The sequence below is a fragment of the Amyelois transitella genome, chromosome 6, assembly GCF_032362555.1.
Source record: "Amyelois transitella isolate CPQ chromosome 6, ilAmyTran1.1, whole genome shotgun sequence".
Lineage (NCBI taxonomy): Eukaryota > Metazoa > Arthropoda > Insecta > Lepidoptera > Pyralidae > Amyelois > Amyelois transitella.
The window spans coordinates 8,450,167-8,476,514 of record NC_083509.1 but is presented as its reverse complement, the minus strand read 5'-3'; the positions used below and the strand labels follow the sequence as shown (position 1 = coordinate 8,476,514).

General features: G+C 33.3%; 2 protein-coding genes across 3 annotated transcripts; one reads left to right on the top strand and one right to left on the bottom strand.

The window, feature by feature from the left end:
* The first annotated feature begins 1,505 nt into the window (after nucleotides 1–1,505).
* LOC106131090 (uncharacterized) lies at nucleotides 1,506–21,168 on the top strand. 2 transcript variants are annotated; one of them, XM_060944626.1, is made up of 4 exons: nucleotides 1,506–1,709; nucleotides 16,612–19,705; nucleotides 19,811–19,861; nucleotides 20,856–21,168. In XM_060944626.1, the coding sequence occupies exons 1-4, from the start codon at nucleotides 1,695–1,697 to the stop codon at nucleotides 20,888–20,890; spliced, it is 3,195 nt and encodes a 1,064-aa protein (XP_060800609.1). In that variant the 5' UTR covers nucleotides 1,506–1,694; the 3' UTR covers nucleotides 20,891–21,168. The 2 variants fall into 2 exon arrangements, with proteins under 2 accessions (XP_060800609.1, XP_060800608.1); XM_060944625.1 differs by having other exon boundaries at nucleotides 19,811–19,896.
* Nucleotides 21,169–21,444: 276 nt separating this feature from the next.
* On the bottom strand, nucleotides 21,445–25,910 carry LOC132901833 (monocarboxylate transporter 9-like). The gene is made up of 6 exons (XM_060944627.1): nucleotides 25,410–25,910; nucleotides 23,830–24,100; nucleotides 23,352–23,693; nucleotides 22,653–23,258; nucleotides 22,374–22,565; nucleotides 21,445–21,702 (listed from the first exon to the last, which is right to left on the bottom strand). The coding sequence occupies exons 1-6, from the start codon at nucleotides 25,485–25,487 to the stop codon at nucleotides 21,554–21,556; spliced, it is 1,638 nt and encodes a 545-aa protein (XP_060800610.1). The 5' UTR covers nucleotides 25,488–25,910; the 3' UTR covers nucleotides 21,445–21,553.
* Nucleotides 25,911–26,348: the final 438 nt, after the last annotated feature.

Sequence of the window (26,348 nt, the reverse complement as noted above, 5' to 3'; positions counted from 1 at the left end):
TAATTTAATCTTAAAACTATGACTGGACTTTTAGATTTTTTGAGAATGAAAAATATTGACAATACCTATTTGTTTATTTGGATTTTAAATATACGTGCGTAACCAAAAAATCCTAATTGAATTAGTTAATCATTGACTAGAAAAAAGCCTTTGTATAGTAATTAAATTGAGGAGCCAATTCATAACAAAGACAAATTGCTTTACCGAAACCCGTCCATCAAAATATCAGTGTAAATTATACCTACACAAGAGTTTTAGCACGCTACTTCGCGTAACAGCCAATATATGCGCATACGCAACTTGTTCCTTCCGCAACTCGCGGAAGAACATAACGATAATTTTCACCATGCGACGTGAAATATCGATTAATGTAATTGCTTTTATCCTTACCTTACTGAGAGTTCTAAGTGTGAACGTAAATTACGATAATATTCATTTTTACTTAATTGTTTAAAAAATCATTGCTTATTAAAGATTTAAAGCTTTAAATATTTTGCAAAGCTTTAAAGCTTTAAATTTTTACAAATTTTTTTACAAGTAAAACAAGTACAGCAAGATGCATTTCCGTTTTTTTATGCAGGTCTCTATTTTTTAATATTAAACTAATAAATTATACAAGCAGACAGCTGTTACAAATTACAAAAAGTAGATTCCTATCTAATTTACGGTCAAAAAACTTGCTTGACCATTTCAAGGCTCAAAAAAACTTAGGATGTGTTTGAACATCCCTTTCTTATAAGCCGGCCATTGTTGGCATTCCTGTGACGTTACGGTTGTAATCGCTATGGTCATCCAAAGGGATCCATAAGGCTCTAATCATGATTAAAAAAAAACCATTGGGAATTGTCCCGTTTCGGGCATTGTTTGCTTCTTTAGAAAGAACTAGCTTATGCGCGGTTCTATGCTCCCATGGGAATTTCCAGCAAAATAGGAGCCTTTGTTACTTATGAAGGTTTTGTCTGTCTCTGGGCCAATATCATTGAAGAGTGTTTAATATCTCTCATTAACTTGAAGTAACCTAGTGGTCGCTTTAAAGAATTTTACCTAGCTCATGTCTTTTATCCTTGCTAAATCACGTCTTTATCCCTTACGAATCAGAGAAATAAGTCAAAAACCCAGAGAGGTCATAAAAATTATATATCATAAATGAAATTAAGATTTCAAAATAGTAACAGGCAGTTAAACCATCCCTCGAAAGAAGTTCATAAGCCTTTGTCTTGACTGACTTTTACCATCTTCCCAGGATGAGAAGCAGCTGACATAAACTTTGTTTTTTTATTTTTAACCAGACCATCAAAAACCAATGCACCCAAACGGTGTGAACCCTACATACGGAAGGTTAAATTCCTTGCGTGGTGGTTGAAATGGGTCAGCAGGTACAGCGCGGGCGCCGACTCCCGCCCCTGGCTCGAGGTGCGCCGCACCGTGCGCTCATTCGCTTTTTGCCCACCTTTCGACGCGCGCGCAGCCTCCACCGCACCATTGTTCAAGCACGCGCATTTCTCTCACGTGGGAACCGAACTTTTTCGTGCTTTACCAACTATTCATCTGCCTCAATCGAAGCGTGCGCACGTTATGCTAGTATACAACAAGTGCTTGTGTTATCAGTTAAGCGGTCTGTGATATGATTCGGCATGTGAAAGTTGAGTGATGATCTATAGCGATTGGGATCTTCGTTTCAGATAAGCGGAGATATGGCTGTTACGCCGGTGAGTAATACTTACATTGTCTAAGTTTTCAATAAGCCCTCGGGCTTTTGTGCGGAAGCTCATTGAATAAGTATCGTAAGTAGTAATTTTAACAATGCAATTATATATTTATATGGCATGTTTATACTTAATTTATAACTTTTGAGAATGTAGAAACAATTTTTTTTGCACTTGCTTTAGTACTACGAGACATCATATTTAATAGATCATAAAATAACAATAAACAAGCGTATCTTCCTAATAATAAAAGTTTAAAATAAGAATAAAATATGTACTTAACTATAGAAATTGAGATGTTGACAAATTATGTCTTATTTATAAAGATTCAATTAATCCAGAGTCTTGGGAAAAGTTTAAGTGAACAGTATTTTTTTTTATCTTGATGTTCTTTTTATGGTGTCATATATAATCAAGTTTAGATAGACAGATATCAATCTATCTCTCTATCTATTAGAACTTTACGACGTAGTTTTATGTTATGGTATGAATGCAATACGCGGTTCATGCATTATTTGGTGCTTAGGTATTATGTAGAGTTATATATAGGAAATTAAAGTATAATTTTAATAAAGTGGTGGATTTATTAAGTAGAACTGCAGTTAGAACGATGTATAAAAATATAAATGTAATGCAAGAACATAAGTATGAAGGCCGTTTGAACGAACGATCCAAGCGGGTCCAGGTTACCCTTTAAGTGAGTCCCGGAGGTCAGACAGGATTCTTTTTGTGTTAAGTATATAACTTTTATCACCCCTAGAATGTGATCCTAGAAAGGACGTTACTAGGCAATCGCCAGAGAAATGCCGTTGGCTTCGTTATTTGCTGAAGAATATTTTTATACTTAAATACAAACAACAGTGCCGAAGTTTAAAATCGTATTTTCATACGAAATAAATACCTCCTTTCACTGGCCAAGCCATCCCGAGCTATTAATCATCAATACTATTTTCGTGATTGCTTCATGTATGAAGAATTTCGAGAAATTCTCGGTCGGGAGATATTGTGGGAGTTCCAATTTAGTCGAAGATGAAACATGTAATCATGCTCCATTACCATTCAATAGTTGAAATATAATGACCAACCGATGTTTATGGGTCCATAGAGTGGTCAAAACTGTGACTGAATAGCACTAGATTCGAATTCTACTAGAATCACCATATTTTAATACATATGTATATAGATTTTCATATTTTTTATATGAAAATCCTATAAAACCCTATAAAAGACATCAACGAGTTGGTTTTGTGTTTGGTTTTACTATACTACGGAAATTCTGCATAATATGTAATAATGATAATAATGTCGTTCGGATTTTAAAAGCGACTCCCGTCCCGTCTGACCTCCGCAACCTTTGCAGGGGTATTTAACCCGTAATGGATCATGGATACACATCCAGTTGCCTAAGTGTGAAGACGTGGTATGTGTATGTGTTCTTAAAATAGATTTAGTAAATTCTGACCACAATATATGAATACATACATACATACATATGGTCACGTCTATATCCCTTATGGGGTAGACAGAGCCAACAGTCTTGAAAAGACTGATCGGCCACGTTCAGCTATTTGGCTTAATGATAGAATTGAGATCCAAATAGTGACAGGTTGCTAGCCCATCGCCTAAAAAAAGAATCCCAAGTTTGTAAGCCTATTCCTTAGTCGCTTTTACTACATCCATGGGAAAGAGATGGAGTGGTCCTATTCTTTTTTGTATTGGTGCCAGGAACCACACGGCACTGTAACGGCACGGCATATATTAATCACAAATATGTATATTTGGAATATTTAACACTACCAAAAATAGTTACGTCAACTATACTATCAGTAACATACCGTATCAGTAAGTGTTGACGAGATACTTCCTACTGTAAACAGAAAGGCTTTTTTCATTAAAGGAAAATAGTGATAACCGAGTTTATCTTAAAGCTAACAGAAACTTTACGACCGCCTAATGGACTTTTACGTATTATCCCTGGTTCCTGAGTGTGTAGATGGCATAATTACTGTTAATACTTGTATGTCACTTATATGCTTTGGTTACCATAAAGTTTTAATAACCAATTCACGTTTTAGGCAGAGTTGTTAACTTTTTAATAGTTACAGTCAAGATCTTTTCTTAATGACGTTTTTGAGTTAACCCGTACTGGCCATATTTTCCACATAGGTTCTTCAAATGCTTTATTTGCATGTACTTACAATTCATATTTATCGTATTTAATGGAACCAACCATTAATATTTTAGTATACGAGATTGGTATCTTTACGCGTAAGTAAAATGGGTACCTTCATATATACGAGTAAGCATTTGCACTTTAGCAATATATTTTTTTAAATTCACGATACTCTTTGCCGTATTTTTTTTTCCTGACAGTGTTCTCACAAAAATATTCCTAGCTCTCCGTGGAGTGTTACGTAAATTTACACACTCTAAAATGTGACTTTCCAGGAACTCACAAAATCGTGAGGTAGGATGACGGCTGTATTTCTGACACCACAAGGCACGAAACGGGAGAAATTTGAGAAAGAACTTGTTTGTTTTTTAAAACGACTCGACAGCCATTGCTCAATGGATCTGGAGCCACGGTACGACTACAATGACACACCGATTTACGAGATAAAGCTCTTAGTTTGAAAAAAATTAAAGAACTTATTTTTTTGTCATTGCTGTGTGTGCATTTATGTTATTGAATTTATTTTGTTTCTATGAATGCTTCACAATTATTTGAAAGAAGAAAAAGACTAAAGAATTGATTTATAAAAGAAATGCGCATATGTAAGCGGGCAAATACTGCCTATTTGTAAATTCCCATGAAAATACAGCACTGTGCAAAAGTTATTTATATTGCGTATAAATAATATACATTATACATATTGCGATTTGATATCAAGCTGTGAACGAAAAAATTACCTACGAAATTAATCATGGGGCAATTTAAACGTATAAAGAAATGAGATCGAAAGTATTATATAACTTGAGGTGCGTGATAAGTAATTATTATTTTTAATTATATGTCCAATCCATATCAAACAATATTTAAACTAACTTCAATTATCTCTTTGGGGATATAAAGTTATATCTTGCGTCACATTCATTGTAATGTGTGTATTTTGGTTAAAAAATTTTAGTCACTTCTGTTTTATTATCTTGTTTCTCTATTTTATGTTTGAATTTAATGTTGACTCAGACTACTGTGTATGGATAGAATAAAGAATTATTACCACTTAATGCATTTTATAATGCTCATAAAATCGAAAACATTTGACTGTCTCAACTCAGCAGCGTTCAAAATATCTGACCAATAGTTATTTAGGTACTTAGTAGGTACTTGTTGTTTTATTAAATAGGTAGATTACTTATTTTCTAATTAGGTAGATACGGGTAAATTTGGGTTCTATAATAATTTCAAAATTGTTACCTCGCTCGCAGGACTCGCGAGGTACCTACTCGATAGGAATATTCTGAATTTTTAAATAAATAAGTTTCTAGAATAAAGACAGAAAGAAAGAACAGAAAGCCAGCTAAGGTCTATAATTACGGATAATAATATCAAATCGACAATTTTCCATAAAAATAGTTTTACGTTTTCGTTTCGTTTGTGAGTGCATGTTAAATGTAGATACTTATTATTTCTCCAATATAAGATTTAACCAATTGTGAAATAAACATAATATTCATAATATTTCAACTTACTATATAATATGTAGTAAGTTGAAAAAAATATTATGTTTCATCGCTTGTTATATTGGCGGTGTGAAAGCTCAAATGTATACAGATATTAATGAACTCTGTCAAGTAAAAAGTAAACGTTGAATGGAATTTGAACAAATTGTATATCTTCAGCCTCATCAGATTGGGGAGATAAAAGTTTAATCGAAGTGACTAATGTACTGGCGAACGAATGCTGACAGATCACCCATTATAATGAACATGATAAGCCGACATTAAATATTTTAATAATATACTTAAGTATTAGATATTCATCTAAAATTACAAATGTCTTAATATTGTGAACATGAATAATTATCAGTAGAATATTAGTTAGTAAGTAGTTAGGAAGTACTCATGAAGACCCAAGAAAATTCCTAAGCAGATCCATGTTCCATGAAATAAAAACGAGATTAATGTGCCGTGTGGTTAGCGGCACTAATAGAAAAAGGAATAGGACTACTCCATCTCTTTCCCGTGAATGTCGTAAAAGGCGTCTAAGGGATAGGCTTATAAACTTGGAATTTTTTAAACATGATTATATGTATGTATGTATTAATTGATATAATCATTATCCTGCTGATGATCTAATGAAATGTAAAACTGGTACTTGGGGGTTAAATAACTTATTAAGTAGTTTGAAACATATGTTCAAAAAATCTTTACTTTCTTCCTTCTCATAAATATATACAAAACGTTATATAACATCTAAAGGTTAAATAAAATATCCATCGATCAAAGCCAATAGAAAATAACAATTACTTTGATTGCGCAAGACTGAATTTGATAAAAAGTTATAGTCAATTTTTAATTATTGTTACATGTTAAATGTGTTAAAAAGTAAGTACCTACATAACTTTTATATAGGCATTCCAGGGTACGGTCAGCAAATTATTTTTATCCGCTTTTAGTTGTTTTATTTTCTAATGATGATGAAAACCTTGTTTAAATCATTTAAAACGTAGCTTTTATTTTCTACACCAGATTCTGCCCTGGACTTCGTTTGCGAGTACATTTTAGGTTATGTTTTATTCTGGTAAACATATAAGTTATTTATAACTGTATTATTTAATCAAATGATTTTGCGTAAAAGAGTAAAAAACGTACGTATATATATTAAATACTTTATATATATATTATAAAGAGTAAAAAGAGAGATAAAGAGTAAAAAATTCGTTTTATTAATAAGTATGTTAAAAGATCATTTAAAGAAATAATATAAGTTCCATGCTACTCTTATCTTTACAATTAATTAGTAATAATAAAAAAAACAAAATATGTCTTCGTCATACGCAACTGCAGTTAAAAGCTGGTCTCGTATTAACTTTTGTTTTGTTGTCTGTACATTGCGTGTCAGCAGCGTCCGCATATCCGATGTATTGTCCATTGAATTTTTACTGTTTTAACGCGAGTTGTAATAGTAAGTAATTCACTTTCGATTTCTATGCATACAAATGTACTGTAACATGGTCATTTTATTGTTACATTGTTATGATGACGTTGTAGGTGGCATAAATAGTATGCTAATCGTGCGTTTACTTTCTTTTTAATATAAACAAGTTTTGAACATAAATTTTACTAAGTATCAGTTGTTATTGAATATTTCTAATAAAATGCTATTTCTGACGATTTGCGTAGTTGTTTGTTAGATCTGTAAGAGACTTCATTTTATTAGGTAGGTATTAATTATAATTCGCTCATGTGAAACGTTAAATTAGTCTAATTTACGTTTCCGCGGGAATTTCGGGAAATCCTTTCATTGCACCCTAGACTATATTAATAAGCTTCTCCGAGCTGCGCCAGTTTTGAGTCTCACGTGATCCAGTTGTTTTTGACTCGGTCATGTCATGAGTGAGTAAATAATCTCTGTATTTAGTAAAGTATATGGGTATGTTTGTATTTAGTAGGTATAGGTTTGTAGTATAGTATGTTTATTATCATTATTTTTTATCATCTTAACAAGTGTTCTCTGCTTGGAATCCCAATGGTAGACTATTAGATACGTTATGCTTTACCTTAGTCCGCTTATTGTGCTTTACAAATTGTAAATGTGGCAATAAAGAATAAATAAAAATATAAAGAACCCTTATGCCTAATTTCGAATCTAGGGTCAGCGGTTTGGGCTGTGTGTTGTCAGTCAGTCAGTTAGTGTCCTCTTTTATGAGTATCGGGGTCTTAGATAGATAGATATTGAGCAAGTTATACATTCAACTATATGCTTAGAGAAAAACGAATTAAATTTGCAAGTATTTTAAGAAAGGGTTTCAGCAAAGGGAATCAGGAAATAGATCCATACGCAAGAAATTCTAGGAGGCCTAAAAATCTAAGATAAGAGAGTTAGGCAGAAGCTACAAATAACTTATTTTTCATTGCGAATATCAATTTCTGATAGGTTTTATCCCAAAAAACCTAACGAAAATACTAATATGACACTAACTACTGACAAATACAGTGAAGAAATAATTTGCCATTGCACTTGAACCTTTCAGATCATTGTTCTTCGTGTGTGTGGGAATCCGCGACGCCCGTGAAAGCGTAATTTCCCACAATTCCCACCCATCGTAGTAAGCGATATACTATAGGAGAGGTGCTCATTTTAAAAATCTTATTCACACATACAATGTAATCTACTATAATTCTAGTCTTGTTATGTGGTGTTGAGTTTTATATGTTTGCATTTGTTATGGCTGTTTACGTTTCTATTTGTTCACTTTTACTTATAAGAAAATGGAGCCTTTGCCTGTTATCCATGTCCATGAAGGCTTAATTAATACCTGCCAGGGACAAATTGACAACATTTAATTGTTTTCAAGACCTGAAACAAAAATAACCGTTTCTCCAATTTACTATCTATCCTAGATGCAAAAAATATCAATTGATTTTTAATACATTTATTTTTGAGAAATTTATATATTTTTTTGAAAACTGATTACATTGACAAAGATATAAAACTATAAGTTCATACGGATGACCTTATTGCGCCGTAACGTTCTTTTAGAATAAGCCAAATTTCAAAGATAAGACCTCAAATAATACAAAAATATGGGTGTCTTATTTATTATGTTAACTTTCTTAATTGAAAATTATAAAAAAATATGTTAGAAAATTGAAATGCCATTCATTCAAAAACCTATAGTATAGGCTAATAGCTCTATCTGTAGTAATTTCACTGATTTGTAGTCGACTATTTTTCATTTTGTAAACAAGGTTGAAATGTTTTTTTTCTTAAAATAATACTTGTAAATAATATAAAAGAAACGCGGGTTACGCTATGTATGTTATACAAACAGGCGCCTGCGACCGTCTTAACTAATTTGCTATTATTATATTAAGGAAGATATAATGAGAGAGTATATGGTAAATTATTTCGTTTAGCATAAAACATTTAAAGAAAAAAAAACTTACTTTTGTAAACGTTATTTATTTCAAGCAAATGGATAAAGTACTCGTAATAACGGAAGCAAACAAAATAAATATGTCTACGAGTACCTATCATTTAAGAGTCATATTCACAGCTCATTCTGTAAATATCATTTGGAAATTGCGTAACTTGTTTTTGTTGACGCTTTCGTAGTAATGAATATTGCTATATTTTTATTTATATGTGGAACGTTATATTGGACCTTTCACCCTTGGATGGATAATAATCGCTCTCAAAATCTACCGTGCACGATTCTATAATGTCCATCCATTAGTTTCGTTCCCCAGTGTGAATGTTTGTTTAAAGTGTAAATAGAGAAAGCCACGTTTTGTAGTAAATGATTTAAATTATTGGACATACCTTTAAAATATAAAAATGGCAATGTTCAGAAAATATTTATAAGAACCGCGAATTTTTAAGACAAATTGTATGGTAATAAATGGAAAATGTTCAAAATTTCATGCAATAAATTCAGTTAAAATCTATTTATGTTTATTAAATCGCTCGCGTCTTCGTCGTTACTATATGTTTCTTTACCAATACCGGACCTGTTTATTTATCGACCAATAATCGATGACATAATGACGTAAGTACCGGCTTTGATTCTCTGGACAGTTTGATTAGAGATTTCACGGCTGCACCGTACGCCCACACATAACGTACTCTCGATTTTGTTTCAAACTTCTTTGAACTAACATTGACCTATTATATTACTAGAGCTAGATTGTGTAAGATGAAACTTAAAATTAAAGTTATTAATACAAAATATTTCTAGTCTAATTATAGCAGTGGGTATAAAATTGGCCCGATTGTCACTTTTGTAAAGCTTCTTTATTTTTCTTTTCTTAACTTATTTTAATTGCATTCTTAAAAGTTGTTCAATTACATAATGTCAAGTGAGTGATAAAAGAGTTGCCTCCGACTTATAGTTAACCCCCAGTCACTTTTGCACGTGTAAAACGACATCCGCATCAAACATCGGAAGGATGCTTTGTTCAATAAGCTTTGCTTGTAAAAGAAGCTTTATTTCGAAATTGACATTACCGTAAGGCATGTTTGTAAGTGAAAAAAAAAGGTTACTTATGTCAATAATTTGTCTAATAGTAAAATAGTCGTTGGTACAAGCAATCAAATCAAAAGTTTGTTTATTGGTTCACAATCAGATAGGTATTGGGCAACTGTAGAGATTTGTGTGGCGCATCATACTAATGAAGTATTTTTTTGTTTTCGGCTTATAAATTGTGTGGTAATGTAGCGTAAGAAATAAATGACATTCAAAGATCACACGATTTCCGTTTCGTATGGAGCTTATTAATGAGTGGGTACTGTAAAATATTTGATATTGTATTGTTAATCAAAATGAACGTTTTACTTTGAAAAATTACCAGTATTTTAATAAGATTGTTTTTTGCGATTTGTATAAATCATTTATGTCAGTAATTTCTATAACTAAACACGAAATATCGTATTGAATTGCACTGTTGTTTTCTGTGGTACGTGCAATATAGAGTTTATGTTTGACATCACTACATATTTTAAAGTTTCCCTATTTTCTCTGTCTTGGAAGGGTTTTAATTCTGTTTGGAATATTCGAGGGTTTTCTGAGGAAAGTTTATATCTATAAATGCTACTTGACCGCAGCTAGGGCGGCTTACTAGTTTAACATAAATAGGTTTAGCTCTGAAAGAGTTTGGCATTTGGATTTTAATTTCATTTGGTTATGTCCGGAAACACCTAGATATAAATATTCATGATGCCAGCATAACTAAGTTGTAACGACTGACTAAACAGTGTAATTTCCGTGAATTTCAAATAGAAAGCGATACCGCCCTTACTGAACTACAGATCACCTGAATAACTGTTACGCAATACACTGACAGATTCAGGGTATTATAACATAATTATATTAATTCCTTTATCCATAACGGAGTAGAGATAAAGTAAGGCGTTTTGGTTGGTACGAAACCGGCACGTGTAGCTTTTTTTGCTGGGATTATTTAAAGATAAACACAGTGATTTTATTTGAAGATAAAACATACATTTAATAGCTGAAAAATAATTGGAAATTTGATTGTGATATGGCTCTAGCTTAGTCCTTTAAAAGAATAGTTTTCTATCTCCGTTTCTCGATTTGACACAAGTATGAAGGCGAAAATATAGACAATAGTAAAATTAGTTCGTTTCTTATAGCGTTGCTCAATCCCTTCCAGTTAACCTTCCGAAATTAGTGTATTGTTCATAGATTAAAGATTAATAGGTGTTACATGAGATCCTCATCTAAACTGTCGCGTCACGACAAAGCTTTCTCTGTTGTTTCTCACCCTGTCTGGTGCTCATTTGGCCAGATCATCCATTGTCAACTATGTTTTGCTTGCATATGAATGATAATACCTTAATAGACCATTTGTTTTTGTAATTATCCCGCTATTAGTAGGACCATCTGTCACGAATGAAAGTTGAATTATTGAGGTGACGTAAAAAATTACCAATTACTTTTTTAGTTGTCATCTTCAAAGCCTGCCAACCTTACGTCGGAGAATGGATGATGCATAAAAGGTTTTTTAGTTAAATAAGTTTCCAGTTGTGTTGCTTGAGAGCCTGGGGTCTGTTACCTAATCTGATTGACGGGGTCAAAGGTAATTTTACACAAAGTTATTGGTTGTCTAAATTTAACAATCCAAAGGCTACACAAGAAACAATCCTTCTCTCCAACCTTTTTGCTTGACGATTTTTTCCCTGTCACTTGTTATAAAGTTTAGATGTTTTGATAACATTTATATATATTAATGTGTTTCTATTCTACTTTGTCAAAAATCACAAGGATAAATTTTATTATCAAATGGCCCGAAATATTCACTAGAATTTCAGTAATATAGTGGGTTTACCCTTCTTTTTCTTATCTCTATCTGTCTCATGTGGACCAATTCTTTAATAGTATACAAATAATGAGTAACTGAGGTATATTTCAGTTAATTAAGTTATCAGCATTCGCCGAGATATGCCTGAGATATGCCTGAGATAAGTTTATCAATTTGAATTGTTATGATGATGGAAATAAACTTTATTTTCATTGATGGTTAAAAGTTAAAGCAGTTGGGAAAATGGAAAATATTATATTATACCAGAGTACGTCCTCATATCTATTTACCAAGTAGGTTATACTATCACCAAGACCAATGTGGCGGGTATATACGTCGGACGCCTAGAGCCTTTTGCCCTTTACCTAGAAACGTGTGTTTTTGTTGCAAACTGGCTTGATTTCAAATGTATTTTCTGAAATACCACTAAAATAACTTTTAACACATTGGATGTAAAAGAATTTGTAACCTACGCCAACGAGCTTGATTGAAAAACGTGTATAATGAAGCAAAGAAGTAAATATGTGGAGATAGTTTTAAAAGGAAAGATTTTGTCTCTGTGTACGCCTCCGGGAAACATATTATAATATACATAGATGTAAAAGTTTTCCCAAATGACATTGATCAAAATATTTTGAAAAGTTTGTTGACAACTAAAATTAAATCTTCCGTAGGTATGATCTGTATAATTATTTCGATGATATTCCGTCGCTGGATGATACTGAACTGTAGAGTGCACTGATCTACACATCTTTAATTTTTCTTATACATCTACGAGGTTTTCAGGGACAGAAATAATATAATTGATTAAGTTACTTCAATGTATTTTATTTGAGAATACAAGCATAGGATAAGGAAGAAATTTCAAAAAGAATATAGAAATATTTTGAATTCAGCTAATAACGGAGAAGTGAGTCCTGTTATTTTACTTATTAGAGGCCAAGATTAACCGTAAAATGAAGCAGAACCCAACAATAATAAACCACAAACAGTCCGTACTCGCATTGACATTAATAATGAATGCCCGGAAATAACATTTACAAGTATAAGATTGCATTTGAAACACAGGAGAAATCAGTACAACTTGAACTGATTATGTCTAAGAATCAATGTCACACACTACAGATACTTCTTTGTTCGTGAGGAAGCCATCAAATTTAGCCTACCGGATGTGTAAACGTGATCCATTATGAGTAAAGTTCCCCTGCAAAGGTTACTGAGGTTAGATGGGATCAATTAAAAATTAAAAGTTACAATCATGGTTAAAAGCACACCCCTGGGCTTCTCTCCAGGGATATGGCAGGAGAAATAAAAAGACTAAGGTTCCTTTAGCATAACATAATTTTGCAATAAAGTTGTGAAAAAATGAGTAATTTTTGCTTAAAATTTCGTTATTTAAACACATTAATGTTATAGATGACAACTTTAAGAATAGTAAATTAATTCGTACAACATAATATAAGAACTCGTGAATGCCAAAGCGTAGAATGTTGCCAATGAAAGTAAACCGCGACCACACAATATGAGCATCAACGGAGCCCTACGCTACGTCTATGTGACCAAAGGTCAACAAAGAGCGACGGCCTTGCGGGCCGAGGTTCGCACGCTTCCCAAGAACTTTTACTTAATTGCACGAAAAAACGCAATGCTTTCTTGCGGTGACATAAGACGGGAGCTACCTAGTAGCCGAAACGCGAAAGTGAAAACTGGGTGAGGTGATGGTCTAGTCTGAACTTCCGATTTGGTGTTATGTTTAATTATAAGCGATATTACTTTACTAACAAACAAAATGTTTAGATTTGTGTTCGGAATTGAACTTTTCAACCGATAAGGGAGGCTAAGTGCGGATTAAAAGTTAATATACATACTTTTATTCAATTTTGTTAAATTGTAAAAATTAATTTAATAATATTGCAAAAAGAACTTCAATTAGGAATTTACCAGGGTAATTCGTACTATTAAGGCAATAATGTCTAAAAATAAGTATGTATCTTTAAAAAGGAACGTTACTATTATTAATTTTTTACAAAAACTGATTATTATTCAAAGTCTGCTAAGTCTCCTACCAATTACGTCGACACAATAACTCACGACAATAAGGACTGTCTTTTCATTGGTTTATTATCCAACAAAACAAAGGGAACACTTTTTAGCAACACGATGATTCGTGAAGATGCGTATGCGCTTTCTGCCATGATTGAGTCGTCGTTCGTCATTCGTCGTGACTTCAATTTCGTCGTTACAGGCGTCGTCGTGAGTTAAACACAAAGCCTTAAATGTCTCTTCATTAGCTTTTTGCCATGGTCTTACGATTGTTGTAACTTTTTCTGAAAAATATTCTGGTTCATTGTTGCTATCAAAGAATGAACTGGTTGGTACATATTTTTGTAGTTTTATTATATTTGGAGCTATCTTTGTTGTGTTATTATTGCTAAATATTATATTATGATTAATTGTTGCTAATAGCGAAATCAATTTCCCTTTGGTTGGTTATTGTAATAAGTAATAATTGTGGAAGTTTTGTTGACAAATTTATAGAGTAAACTGATTTGGGTTATAAAGTTTTATCAAGAACGTAGCTATCAAATCGAAGAAGTTTTTTAATAATTGTGCTTGTCCATATATAGTACACATCTATACACTACACGATTAAAGTAACCTATGACAAGACCGTGTAAAATTGTATGTATTGGCAGGAGAAAGTGTATATTTGATCAGATGACAATCCATACACCAGTTACATGAACGCGTCTTACTTGTCTGAATATATTTGGCAAAAAATGTATTTGGGTACAGAAGCACGCCTCGCTATAAATATAAATGAGGAGTGTTGTAATATTGATATCGATATAAGACAGCTGTCTTTACCCAACTGGTGATTATACTGCAAATAGCATTAAAAGGACAAAACTAACTAAAGAAACCACCAACCACCAATAATGGATTTTGGCAGAGAATTTCAAAGAGATAAATAGAAGAAGTTTACAGTGTGGTTCCCAGCACTTTAGAATGGGATCACTTTACATCTTTCACATGGGTTCGTAAAAGGTGACTAAGGGAAAGGCTAATAAACTTGGGAATATTCTTGTAGGCGATGGGCTAGCAACCTATTTGAATCTTTATTCTATCATTAAGCCATGCAGCTGTAGGCACGTGACCTTTTAGTATTTTCAAGACTGTTGGCTCTGTCTTCTCTGCAAGAGAAGATTATATTTTTGCACCTCGGAACAATCGGTGATTCTTGAGCTTCGGTAAAGGTGATGAAGTCTTCTACGAGATCATCACCTATACCGGAAACCACAGTGCGCACAAATACTCTAACCACAAATATATCTATTTCGGGAGCTCAAGGATTTGATCCAATTGTTAGTCAAAGAATGATTACATTACACACGTCTGGAAATTGTTAACGTAAAAGGTAATTTCACTTTTCTGCACGTATTTATTCAAATGATGCGACGAATTGTGTAGCGGCGGGTGCATACTTGAGTTTCGAAACTCGGGCGAGTAAGTACGTCAATTGAATTAACAAAAAATACTTCGCAATTCATGGCAAAATCAAGAATGCATTCGTGATCAAACTTCATATCACTCTTGAAACACATCTCTTATTATTTCTTTCATAATGTAGGTACTTATTTTATTATGCAGAGCTTTACTGAATCATTTAGCATATTTGCCACTATATATTTATAGTATAGTGGATTTAAAAAATGAAATGATAATGCTTTTCACTCATTAGAACAGCGGCATTCCTTTGGCTTGGCACAATACTACGTGAATATTATTAAGGTATCTAAACATTAACTTTTAATCACTCCGTTTAGTTTTATTATTGTTTTATGACTTGTATTTGGTCTATTTTAGTGATAAGCATACGTTCCGAACCGTTATATTTTTACAGCATGAGCAAAGGTTGAGAATATGAAATGCGACATTGATGTAAGCAAAAGGGCATTAGAAAATAATCGGATAGCTCACTGTGCTTAAGCTGAAAGATACTACAGGAAACTAATTATCTAGTAATAATGTATAGTACGAGAGCCAGAAGGAAAACATAATTTGGGAAATGTTCCAGAACATAATATAGGTATTTTATGCTTTAGTCTTTCTCTGCCTCAGCTTATTGAAGGCGTTATTTTGCTTATTGTATAGGAAAGCTTCCTATTATAAGATATATCTATCTAGACGTTGAGTTGAAGTAGAACATATTCTCAAGGCAGAATAATTCGATTGCAGCCATCATTATGAGAAAAGAGAAAAGTGTAAAGAATAGAGCTCGTGGGAAGCAGCCACAATATATCTCCGATATGTCACGGCACGTGTTTCTCTATAATTTCTAAGTAATTATTTAATTTGTGTAAATATTGAGAATATTATAGAATTAGGCAATAAAAGTGTTTTTACTCCCGTTAAAACAAACTTTGCTCTTTGAGTATACATATATAACGGCCTCTGTGGCGCAGCGGTAGTGCGCTTGTCTGTGTCACCGGAGGTCCCGGGTTCGAATCCCGGCTAGGGCATGATGAGAAACGAACTTTCTCTGATTGGCCTGGGTCTTGGATGTTTATCTATATAGGTACGTATTTATTATAAAATATAGTATCGTTGAGTTAGTATCTCGTAACACAAGTTTCGAACTTACTTCGAGGCTAACTCAATCTGTGTAATTTGTCCCGTATATATTTATTTATTTATTATATGTATCTAAACGTTTTAAATATTTATTTAAAAAGTTATGTTAGGATTTATTTATATTCTACACTATTTTGAGGGGTACATTAGTTACCTGCGTGGATGAACTTATTTTAAAGCTATATTTTGTGACTTTTTTTATTGTGACATATTTTTATGACCAACTTTACCACGATATACTTAAGAGGCAAAACAAATAATCTTTTTACTTTTATCATTCCAGATGATCCCGGTGCTTCTATTCGCCGTGTTTAGTAAATGTGGCGGCGATAGCAGTGGACACAAACACGGGAATGGCGCTTCACAATTCGGAGAACTTCTCAAGCCGCCGCCACCTCCGCCACACTCTCCAATACAACCTGTGCCGTTCCATGGCGGCGGAAGAGTTCAGAGACAAAATCTAGACACTGGGTACCATTACCCACCACCCCCTCCACCAAGCCCTTCCTCCGACTTCAAGTTTCCAGCACCATTCTATAAACAATACAATTTTAACTTTGTACCTCCACCTCAACCATTCACAACGACCCCTTCCCCATCTTTATTTCAAAAAGTGTCAGGATGGCTTTTTTCTACGCAGCAATCGAACCAAGACACAAACTCTATCCTTACTCATAATGTAGCACCAATAAAAAAAGACTGTAACCCCTGCAATCAAGTGCCATGGATACCAGTGATTAGATACAATTTAGGAGCAAAAAATACCTTTCAAAGTCCTAATCCGACGTACGGCCCTCCGAGTCCGACCGCATATCCCAATGCACTAAGTTTACCCCAACCTCTCCTGAGTACTCAAAAAACACCCCAGCTACTGCCTGGTATTCCGCATACAGTGTATGGTCCTCCAGTCTCGTTTCAAAATAGTTTCTCTAGTGGATTTGCAAGTTCAACATACGGACCTCCTAGTCCGACACATACAATAACCGTTTCATCTCATAATTCGATTAGCACTCCATTTTCGTCTAGTAATTCATACTCCCCACCAAGCTCTCCGTTTAATTTGCCAAGTAGTACGTATGGTGTGCCTAGTAGTTCCTACGGCGTACCAAGTAATTCGTACGAGACACCTAGCAATTCGTATGGAGCACCAAGTAGTTCTTATAATGTGCCTAGTAGCTCATATGGTGTACCGAGCAGTTCATACGGCGTACCTAGCAGTTCATATGGGGCACCTAGTTCATCATTTAGTATTATTCCGTCTCAAGAGGTATCTTCATTTAATAGTAATACAGGACCATATTCTCAACCAAGCTCAACCTATAGAACACCTACCAATATATTTTCAGGTACATTAACAACTCCATCTTCTTACATATCTTCTACTTACGCACCAGTAACTGCCCACTATGAACCAGTTACGGAGTTAGAATTACCAAAAGTTTCTCCACCTGCAGTATTTAAAAATTCATACGGAGAACTTATTTCTAATCCCAATGCATTAAACATACCATCTGCTACAGCAGCAGAATCAACAAAAATAAAAACTCAAGTTTTGCCAAATGATAATATAAAGTATCCCATACCTAATGGTACTTTAGCACTCGCCAATCCTGCTCCATTTTCTTTGAATAGAGGTAGAAACATTCATACGCTGCAACCTGTAGCCTTACCGAACTTATCTGTATCTCCTTTACCTCCTATTTTCAATGCTCGGCCATTCAGGCCATCTCCTAAATTTGAATCCAACGTAGTTCAGGGAATTAATTCTATGCAGCAAACATCACATAATGTTCATATATCGCCGAGTGTTCCCATTGCTGAGTTTACTCATTCTATTGATTATCCAGCAACCGTTATCCAATCGCCAGTGATAGATATAGATATTTTAAGGAATCAAAACCGTTCGAAATCTTATAGAAATGACCCCAATAGCTTTATAGATGATATAAGAGATATTTCATCGCAAGCTTCTGAAGATCACATCTCAGAAACTAAATCAATACCGGATGCAAGTTTTGAAAGCACTGGAATTGATGGTGGAAACGACATCTATGATACTGGTGTTCCTTCTGATTTGAAACCAGTATCAGTACCATCGAATCATAGACCGGCATTTGCAGATTTAAGAGGTGTGAAGGATGAAGATGTTGATAAATATCGTACAGAAAATAATCTGCAAAATATTGACTCTCCTCTTTTATATCTTAAACCAAGTGCACCTCACAAGAATCATGGCAATTTTGCATATATTCTATCAACAACTAGCAGCGGCAATGATTACGAAATCTATGATGAAGCTCAAACAACATCTGCACCACAATCTGCACAAACCAGTAGCTGGCATGAAAGTCAAGTAGATTTTAATGAAAGTCCGTCAAATCAAGAAATTCACGAGCACGCTGATAAACCTAAAATAGTACAAATTATAGTTCCATATACAACAAACAAGGAATTGGGAGGACTTAATTTAAATTTTGACTCTGAATCACAAGACTGGAGTCTAAAAGAAGACGATGAATATCAAGCTAGAAAAATTCCAACAAATACCGAAAGTCCTTATATTAGCACTGTCACAGAAAATTATAGTACAACTGAAGAATCGACGCCAACAAGTACAGAAAGTACAGATTCAGACCATTTGAACACAGCTGATATTTTAAATGATCTTTATGATGTAAAGGAACCTCCTTTTGATATTATTAAGTTACAACAAACAATAGATGACTGGACTGCGCAAGAATACTCTAAGCGACATAAAATACCACAAAGATCTCGTAACGTTGAAAAATATGCTAAACAAATACCCGATGATTTCTTTACCACAACTACGCCCACTAATTATGTAACCTCTACTATTGATTATAGTTATGAATTGTATGATCACGAGGGTTCTAGTAGTATGCAGCACGCTGTTACTGAAGACAAAAATAATTCATCTATAAGGGGTTGGAAACATTACAATACTATTGAAAGAACTAAATCCAAATATAATGTGGAAAAAAATAAGAAAGAAGACGAGGTTCAGAAACTGCACATTTATACAGCAGCATCAACATTTAGGAGTACTACTACAACAACGCCAGCTCCATGGGGGAAAATCGAAACTTCAATATCGCCATTGACAAAAGAAAAAGTTTATGTAGTTACTTCCAAGCCATGGCGAGATTCAAGAAATATTACCAAAGAATGGTTTGATCCAGACTCTTTCGAATTCAAAAAGATACGCGGAGACAACGAGGCTTCAGCTTCAGATAATTTGCCTTTTAAGTCTCCAAGATTTTCTAATCGACCCTCTACGGGATTCGCCTCCATCGAAAAAACCGAATCTATGAAATCGGATTCATCATACGGTTTTTCTAAAAGCTGGTATCAAAGCAGTAAGTTATTTTTTCTTTTAATGTACAATTAATAATATCTTGCTATAATTGAAATGTAGGTATACATACTTACGTAGGTAACTAATTTTTATTTAAATTTTTCAGTTAATGACTTGGAGAATCGTGATCAGAGAAGCAATACGGCGTTGCCAGAAGGTTTTCAACAGACACATTTTACTAACGAGGACGAGGTTCTATTAATTTGCATTACTAATTTGCTTTGAGAGTTTCAGTGACTAATTTGTAATTTTGATGGAATATTATATTTTAAGTTCTACCCTTGAGGACTCTAACATCTTCTGATTATCAGCCTTAATAACCAATAACTGAAAATGTATATATCACTTTAAGCAAGTATTTTCTAGATATTAATACCAAACATTTTACATACGTTGTGTGCTAGTATAGTTTTCATTGCAAAAATAGTCGCGACGCAAATTTGCTATCAATTTATATGCAGGCATAGCATGTGTTTCAATTAATATTATATTTTGATAATTATTTTTTTTTATTATAAATTAAAAAAAAAACCCTTGATGATTTCTTCCTTGTCGAACTGGTTCTACTGGGTTCCGTAGCTCAAAAAGATATTTTCTTTCTGAACACAGTAAGTGAGTAATAATATGCGCTTTTTATTTTAAAAGGATACATTGGAATTAGATGACAGTTTTCTAAAGTAGACAAATGACAAATGGTCACATTAAGGTATAATCGCGTATTTAAGTTTTTCTTAAACAGACTAGTACTAACATAAATAATAGAATTATTACTACTATAATTTAACTTTTAAATACCTACTTTAAGTCTTAGTTAAATGTCTGTCCTTCAAGACATTTTCAGACATATTTACGTAGCTATTACGTACTTAATTATAAAAGGACACGGATCGACTGACGAGCATCCCTAATCGCTGGGTGTAGGGATTTTTAATGTGAACTGGCCTGTAGATTAGGAAGGTGGTCCTAGGGCGCGATAAATGAGTAGGTACCTATTTCCAGAATTTTCCGCGGGTACACAAACATAGTCGTAGGTGTATTCAAGCGAAATATGAACTATTTATTCTCTTTTAGTTAGAAAAAAACTAAGTAAGAGTTTATTTAGCATTTTCGTGGATTTAATATCAATACATATTTCTCAATGTTATTTTCAGGGTACAATGGATACCACGACTGCAGGACATCATAGAGACGCTTGATAAATGTGTTATGTGGAAACCGCTCATCATCCTAACAGACATTATTGTGAAATGTGATCAACAAGAAAAACTATGAAATAAACAATACTTAGTGTTAGTGAAATAAAATACTAATGTGATGGTGATAATGTTTAAATACAAATTGATAACTTCTGTGAATTGATCGAAAGATATTCAGAGCAAATTAAGAAGATTACGACAATAGGTCAGTGTTCTTTTTAATTTGATCAAAACATAGTTGTATTTATTTTTATGTTAATCTTCTTTAGCTCATTACGAAAAAGACTATGATTAATATGATAATAACAAATAGTAACCAAAGTTTTGTGTTGTTACTCTATGCCATCATACTGCTTCTAAGCAAATAGTGTAAACGCCAGCAAAACAAAAGTTTTAATCTTATTTCAATCTTTTCTAGCCATGTTTGTTCATTTTTAATATAAAATAAGTATAAGATTTTGTAAATATTATCATGTAAATAAATGCAAAATGTATTCAAAGTCACTTGTGTCTCTATGCTAAAACTTCATAGCTGAAAATAATATTAACAACTTTAAACAAATATATTTATAAAAATTATTTAAATAACAACTAATACGTAAGTCTTAACAATGTTTAACATTTGTGGAATTCATACATCTTGAGTGATTTCTTTACTGCTGTTCTTGGGTTTCTGTGACGGATTTCTGCTTCAGTCTGAAGTAAATAAATTCGCACGTCCACAAAACAACTGTGACTAGAGTCACCGAATTCAACACCACTATTGGTATTTGATATGATCCAGATATTTCACGAATCTTTCCTGAAACATAAAAGAAAATCAAGATAAGAGAGAGAGTATTATCATGATCCATTACCATATTACCTACCATATTTATTATAAAGAGAAAAGACTTGTTATACTTAGTTTTAAAACAATAAACAAAAATTTAAAACAATAAATGGAAATTTCTGAGCGAAGCTGAGCAAAAGTTTAGATACAGCTAGGCCCAAAGTAAGTTAATGACTTGTTACGATAATAATTCAATGCTGCATTATTTTATTTCAACCCTAGTTTTTCCCGCGACTTCGTTTGCGTGGTTTCGTTTTTCGTAATGAAACAGTTGCTGTATTCTTTCTAAGGGTCGACGTATACCAATTTTCATTAAAATTTAGTGGTTAAGGCGTGAAAGCATAACAGCAGAGATACTATCGCATTTATAATATGAGTAGAAAAGTAAGTATTAAAAAATTAAATATTTATAAAGCTAAACATCCAAGGTCAATCAGAAAAAGTTGGTTTTTCATCATGAGCTGACCCGGAGATCAACCCGGAACTTGCAGTTCAGAGAAAGGAATCCTACCTCTGCGCCAAATCGATCGTCTTTGCTTTGCCAAATAAAATAATTATAAACAATGTATGCGATTGGCAGCTATATGAGGTACGTACATACATTCTCAAAATAAAAGCATTGATGTTTATCACATTGTTACCTAATAATGGTCCAAGTGCAATAATCGTGATTCCATTGACGAACATTTGTATGCTGTACGCAAACGGTAGTCTGTCTATTGGTACATGGCTAGGGATGATGATATTCATGTAGACTGTCCTTATGCCTTTGGTGATACCCATAAGAAGAGCTACGAACATCATACCGATGTACGAAGTTGTGAACAGCATAACTGGAAAAGTTATTGTTAGTTATTTGTAAGATTTTATAGAAAGGTGTACCTATAAACAAAAGTTTGCTCGAAAATTAAGATACTTACTTGTCCTTGTAAAAATAATTAACAATAATCCGACAATATACATAACTCTTGGTGGTTTATTACACCATTCTCCTATAAATGGAGACACGAATCGAAAGATTGTGTCTGAAAATCCAATAACAGCCATTATCTGAGCTATTTGAGATGTTTCAAATTTCAACATGTCTTTTAGCATTATTGGAAGAAGCAATGAAAAATTAGTTTCCACACATGCTGCGACTGAGAGACCAATCAAAATGTTTACAAATATTGGATCACTAAGCAAAGTCAAATCGAAAAATTCTATGAATTTGTCTAGAAATGTCTTTTCTTTCTTATTTTTTTCAGGTAGAATATTTAGTGGCTCCTTTTCTTTTATATCCGACTTCGGTTCATTGAAAATATTTATTGAACTACCCAAATTTATCTCTTGAGATTCCCACCACTTATATTTAGCTTCAGAGAGCGGTGGTTCTGGTGGTTCTGATGTCTTTTTGCGTACATCAGGATGCGAGATAGCGTTTCTTGCTTCGAGACTAGCACTGCTGTACAAAGATCGCATTGATAAACTTTTTGGAGGAATTAAACCAGTTTCCACACTTTCTTCAATTTTAGGTGTTGTCGATCCTGAAAAAATGTTGCTGAGTTTAAAATTAATCTGCAAGCTTAAATTAAAAGTTGGTCATTTTAAAGTTATGACCTTTTTAAAAAAGTCTTTACCAGTTAGTTTTGAAGACGTTGTAAAACTTCCATTCACAAGTTCTATACCAGTATCCTTATTTAATGGCTCGAGTTCTTCTGTAATTGGCGGATTTCTTAAGTACCATTTGGCTGGTCTTAGTAAACAAGCAGCGACAAGAGAGTGCAAGCATATAGCACTAAGAATAAGTACGGCATATCTCCAACCATAAGTGTACATGAGAGTACTCATGAGGAGGGGCATGTAAATGGCTCCTAGTCCTGTCATGGACATTCCAGCGCCTACAGCGCGTGCTCTTTTCTCCTTGAAAAATGAATTTATTGCTAATGAGAAGGATGCCATAACTGATGCAACGCCCAATGCTGCAATTCAAACACAAAATGTTTATCATTTATCTCAATATGTAACTACATGTTTTATCAAAATGTAGGACAATGCATGTTGCAGTAAATATAATCTTACTTTTGATACCAGTTATTTTGTAATTTATAAACTTACCACAGATAATACTGTAGGAGAAAATAAACAGCCAGAAATTTGATGTAGCGGCCGTCATCATGAGACCAAGAGCAATAAAAATTGCTCCAAAAACGGCAACTTTTCGGTAACCAAACCTCTGGAGTACTGGTCCAGTGAAAAACGACATAAGCATGCCAATTCCATGGTTAAGGGTGATAATTAGTGTTCCTTGGGTAGCGGATAAACCTGTCTCGTCAAAGGCTTCTTGAAAAACTAAACCGAATCCAGCAATAAGGGGAAGAACTACCACCTAAAAGATAAATATAAAATTCTTAGTAATGAGGTTACTGTCCGAATACATAAAAGTAACTTCGTAATATTAGGGCACAAATTTTACTCTATTTTATTAAAAATAATAATATAATGATATTATTTGACTTTTATCAATTTCGATAGTAGATTTTATAATCTCTATCAACCTACAAGCCTGGTTTGGTATTTCTATATTTTTCCTAGAACATCTACAGACAAAAGTCCAGTGGAGGAGTGACCTTATGTACAATGATGGTATTCATAAAGATTTTTATACCTTAGTCGCTGAAATTCAATTGTTCAGGTTCATAATACAATAGGACATAACTTCAAAATAATTGCTACTCGTACTTGAGTGAATAGTTATAGTCAGGCTTTGTGTAATATTCTCTCAAGTTCGTTTACTTTATACACTTCAATGAAAGATACCTATGTCATTACAGGTTATAGGCCCAATTACTGTGTGATAAATTTATTGTCAATTCTCGGTACTCACACAGCCAAACAATAAGCCAGACTTTAAGAGATAAATACGTTATCTACTGTATTGTGTCATTATGTAGGCATTGCAAATGTTATTAGGAACCGGCATAAAAATTGTTATAATACTGTGCTCTACTTATAGAGATATGCATTTTTTTCGTTTTAATAAACCCATGTTAAACGAAAATTCATACTGTATGTTATTGAAGATTTTACAATCAAAGCTACATTTTGTTACATAACAATTAAAATGTTTTTAGTTACTTACTACTACTCCCCAAGCGAAACTTTTAAAATGATGATAACATTATTTGTGTAGTTAGGTTTATTTATATCGGCTCTATTTTGAAGCTAGACTAAACATCCGTTTATAAAGATGATAATTTTTTTTCTGATAAAGATATCAGCCATCTAAACTTTTTGTAAATTGGTAAAATCGATCGATACTTTGTGTTTGCTTATGTAAATTGTATTTAAATCCACAAGTTATTAATTAATAAAAACTTTAATACTTTGCAGCATTGTCAATTCATTGGAATTTTTTGACACCAAAATAATTATAAATATACATTTTAAATGAATTTTAAGAGGTTGTTGAATCTCGATTCTATCATTTTATCTTTTCGATACTATTGGTTCTGACTACTCCGCAAAAGATATAGACGTAATTATATGTACGTACGTAATTATTTTACTAGGCAAACATGGTAGATCAAAATTAAAATTGAATACTTCTTCATTTATATTCATATCACCTTAACTAGTATATCTACAATGAGGTTTAATTTTAAACTCTAATGCTTGGTATGTTGAGTTTAACTTACATTATTGAGGGCATAGGCGACCACCACTATCCACCCATATCCTCCGTCTGGTGGAACTTTATTCACTGCACTCGACATTATAACAATGTTTAACAATACCACATTTCCAAAATTCACACCTCACAACATCACCGTCTTCAAGTCATTATAATCATTAATGATATTGTTAATCACGTACACTTTGAAATGTCTTTTGTTCTGTCCTCTGCACTGTTTTGCCGCGTGTGTTGACCCCAGTTTTTCTCCACGCCTTTGCCACAGCGTCAGTCTACGTTTAATGATACTAGCGGCTAGTACATGAGATACACCAACGTTATCGGTTTGACTTTAATAATGTGCTCTGTTATCAATTTAGTGTATTTGCGTTATGTACGTGTCTGATTTACGTGTGTATGAAAGTATTAAAATTCACCGTGTTCTCATTTGATTCATTAATATTAGAATCAGTCTACACCAGCGCTCATCACGTTAGAATGATTACTCAACAGCGTCTCTAAAATTAAAATTCTCGTTAATTCAATTAGTAACTGGTATCTTATTGATAATTAAGTCACGCATAGCATTAAAATTTATCTATAGCGATTATCTAACAAGTGGTAAAGTTATTTCTTTGGATTAATGCCGATTGGATTACGATATAGCCAAACGTGACATGGACATAAAAACATATATTTAAACAGAAAACAGGGATAAATTTTCGAAATTGTATTATAGGTAGGCGCTTAAGATAAAATATAGGTATTTGTTAATTGCTGTTGAAGAACATTACTTACAACATTTTTTTTGTTCTTTTGAGCCTACTAAGGTACAAAAGTTTCTGGTGCAATCGTTAAACAACAGCAGAAGTATGTCGTTTATGGAATGTTCGTAAATATTTGTCATTTAAATATTTTTTAATATTTAGATAAATCAAACAGCTTGCATTCTATTACATTGCAT

Bases quoted from the DNA above. Each gene is read 5' to 3' on its own strand.
- LOC106131090 (XM_060944625.1), top strand. The intron at 19,706-19,810 runs GTAAGTTATTTT...TAAATTTTTCAG, and splicing joins TAAAAGCTGGTATCAAAGCA to TTAATGACTTGGAGAATCGT. The intron at 19,897-20,855 runs GTTCTATTAATT...TGTTATTTTCAG, and splicing joins ATTTTACTAACGAGGACGAG to GGTACAATGGATACCACGAC.
- LOC132901833 (XM_060944627.1), bottom strand. From the start codon at position 25,487: ATGTCGAGTGCAGTGAATAAAGTTCCACCAGACGGAGGATATGGGTGG. The intron at 24,101-25,409 runs GTAAGTTAAACT...TTTATCTTTTAG, and splicing joins TCGCCTATGCCCTCAATAAT to GTGGTAGTTCTTCCCCTTAT. The intron at 23,259-23,351 runs GTAAAGACTTTT...ACATTTTTTCAG, and splicing joins AACGTCTTCAAAACTAACTG to GATCGACAACACCTAAAATT.